This window comes from Myotis davidii, unplaced genomic scaffold, assembly GCF_000327345.1.
Source record: "Myotis davidii unplaced genomic scaffold, ASM32734v1 scaffold586, whole genome shotgun sequence".
NCBI lineage: Eukaryota > Metazoa > Chordata > Mammalia > Chiroptera > Vespertilionidae > Myotis > Myotis davidii.
In genome coordinates, this window is record NW_006296809.1 from 849,656 (window position 1) to 852,104 (window position 2,449).

Below are 2,449 nucleotides of genomic sequence, written 5' to 3' on the forward strand. Positions count from 1 at the left end.
GAATCGCTGCGCAAAGCGTGGAGACTGACTCTGCTCCTTCGAGAATCTCCTTCGAGAATCTCCACAAAACGACGGGGAGGGAGCTGCCAGGGAGGGGGCTCAGCGGTGAGGGGGGGCAGCTCGGTCTCGGAGGCGAGGGGGGCAGAGCCGGAAGGCGCGCCGGTCAGGGAGGGTCAGCCCAGCTCAGAGCCCAGCAGGCGGCGGGCGGCGGGCCAGGAACCCACGTCCTTCCCGGGGCCCAGCAGTGCCCCCCAAACTTCAGACCATCAGAGACTGGGATGGGAATGGCCTTAGGTTTCTCAGTGAAGACGTTGGAAACTGAGACGCGAATGTCCGCCACTTTCAAACCTTGCAGACACAGCTTATCTTTGTTTCGACTAAAGACAGAGTAATATCGGCTCCCTCTTTGCAAAAAACAACCGTGTTTAGGAGATTCACACCTCGCCTGGCCGGTGGGCTCCGCGGTTGGAGTGCTGGCCTGCACCCCGAAGGGCCACAGGCTCGACCCCGGCCCGGTTAGGGGAGCGCATGTGAGAGGCAATCAATCCATGTGTCTCTCTCACACGATGTTTCTCTCTCTCTCCCCCTCCCTCCCACTCTCTCTAAAAATCAATGGAAAAAATATCCTCAGGTGAGGATTAACCAAAAAAGAGAGGTGACTCCCTCTGAAAAAAACCACAAGAATCGACGGGACCGTGAAGCGCGTCCCATCTCCGGCCGCCGAGCGCTGCCGCGGTCTCACCGTCCTCCACGAGCGGGACGTCCAGGAGCTCCACTTCGGGGGACAGGCGGGCAGCGCTCTCCATCTCGGGGCAGGAGTCGGCTGCAAAACACGGTGACAAAACACAGATGCACACGATCGCAGGCTTTTAAAAATAACCTAGAGTTGGGTTTCATAAGAACTAACAACTCCTCTTGTAAAAAGACGTTGCCCTGACCGGTGTGGCTCAGTGGATAGAGCGTCAGCCTGCGGACTCAAGGGTCCCAGGTTCGATTCCAGTCGAGGGCATGTACCTGGGTTGCGGGCACATCCCCAGTGGGGGGTGTGCTGGAGGCAGCTGATCGGTGTTTCTCTCTCATCAATGTTTCTAACTCTCTATCCCTCTCCCTTCCTCTCTGTAAAATCAATAAAATATATTAATAAAAAAAGACATTAAGAAGATGAATAGATGAGCGTGGACTGGGAAGGACAGCGCAGCACAGGTGTCTGACGCGGGGCTTGCGTCCACGACACCTCCAGGGTCCCTACACCTCAACGAGACAGAGAGCCCAGACCTCATGTGACAGGGGCAGACCCCCAGGGACAGACACCACCCGGGAGACGGGCCACCCGCCAGCTGGGAAGCCGCCACGGCCGCAGTCAGGTGCCTGGTCCGACCTCAGGGCACAGGCTGGTTAGGCCTCCTGAGGTCACGGGCACTGATGACGCACTCGGCCGGCCTGGCTCAGTGGTTGCGCCGTTGACCTATGAACCAGGAGGTCAGGGTTCGATTCTGGTCAAGGGCACATGCCCCAGCTGGATCCCCAGTAGGGGGTGTGCAGGAGGCAGCCGATCAGTGATTCTCATCATGGATGTTTCTCTGTCTCTCACCCTCTCCCTTCCTCTCAGAGATCAATAAAAATGTATTTTAAAAAAAGTGTATTTTTCGCCGAAACCGGTTTGGCTCAGTGGATAGAGCGTCGGCCTGCAGACTGAAAGGTCCCAGGTTCGATTCCGGTCAAGGGCATGTACCTGGGTTGCCGGCACATCCCCAGTGGGGAGTGTGCAGGAGGCAGCTGATCGATGTTTCTCTCTCATCCTCATCGATGTTTCTAACTCTCTCTCTCCCTTCTTCTCTGTAAAAAATCAATAAAATATATTTTTAAAAAGTGTATTTTCCAAGAAAAGAATCCTGCTAGCAAAATAACAAATAAAATAAAATACAAATAGAGTGAAGGGCCAAGCCAAAGAAAAGCATCTTACCAAACTGGATTAAAAACCAATAAAAAATCGAGCTCCTCCACCCCGATTTGAAAGCCGGGAAAGGTTGCGCTGCGCGGAAACTGTCACCGGAAGCCGGGGCGTCGCTTAGAAACGGACAAAACGCTTCAGGCAAAGGGCAGCGACAGCGTCGGGGGTCACTCACCGGACGCCCGGTTCCCCAGGAAGACGCGGCAGTTCTGGGCCCAGGACGGGAGGGCGTCCTGGGTGCGGGCGACAGGCTCCCAAGTGTCGGGGGCGACACCCCCGCGGGCACCCGATTCTCAGAGCTTCAGGGAAGGCCTTCCGCGGGGGTCCACTTGCAACTTCCACGGGAACCTGGGTGATTGTCCCTGAATTAGGAAAAGCACGTGCGCCCGTCCCCGCGCATCACGCCAGGCGCTCGGATGTGAGCGGGCAGCGCGCCGAGGCGGGTTTGCGCCTAAAACCGAGTGGGTGACAAGCGCCCGCCCCCTTCACCTGCCCGGA

General features: G+C 56.9%; 1 protein-coding gene across 1 annotated transcript in view; it reads right to left on the reverse strand.

Moving 5' to 3' along the window:
• Nucleotides 1–2,418, reverse strand: part of CFAP74 (cilia and flagella associated protein 74) — a 42,657-nt gene extending 40,239 nt beyond the window's left edge. The window contains 2 exon segments of the mRNA XM_006772562.2: nucleotides 743–823; nucleotides 2,127–2,418. Coding sequence (XP_006772625.2) covers nucleotides 743–806 — 64 coding nt within the window. The 5' untranslated portion in view covers nucleotides 807–823; nucleotides 2,127–2,418.
• Between the last annotated feature and the right edge of the window lie 31 nt (nucleotides 2,419–2,449).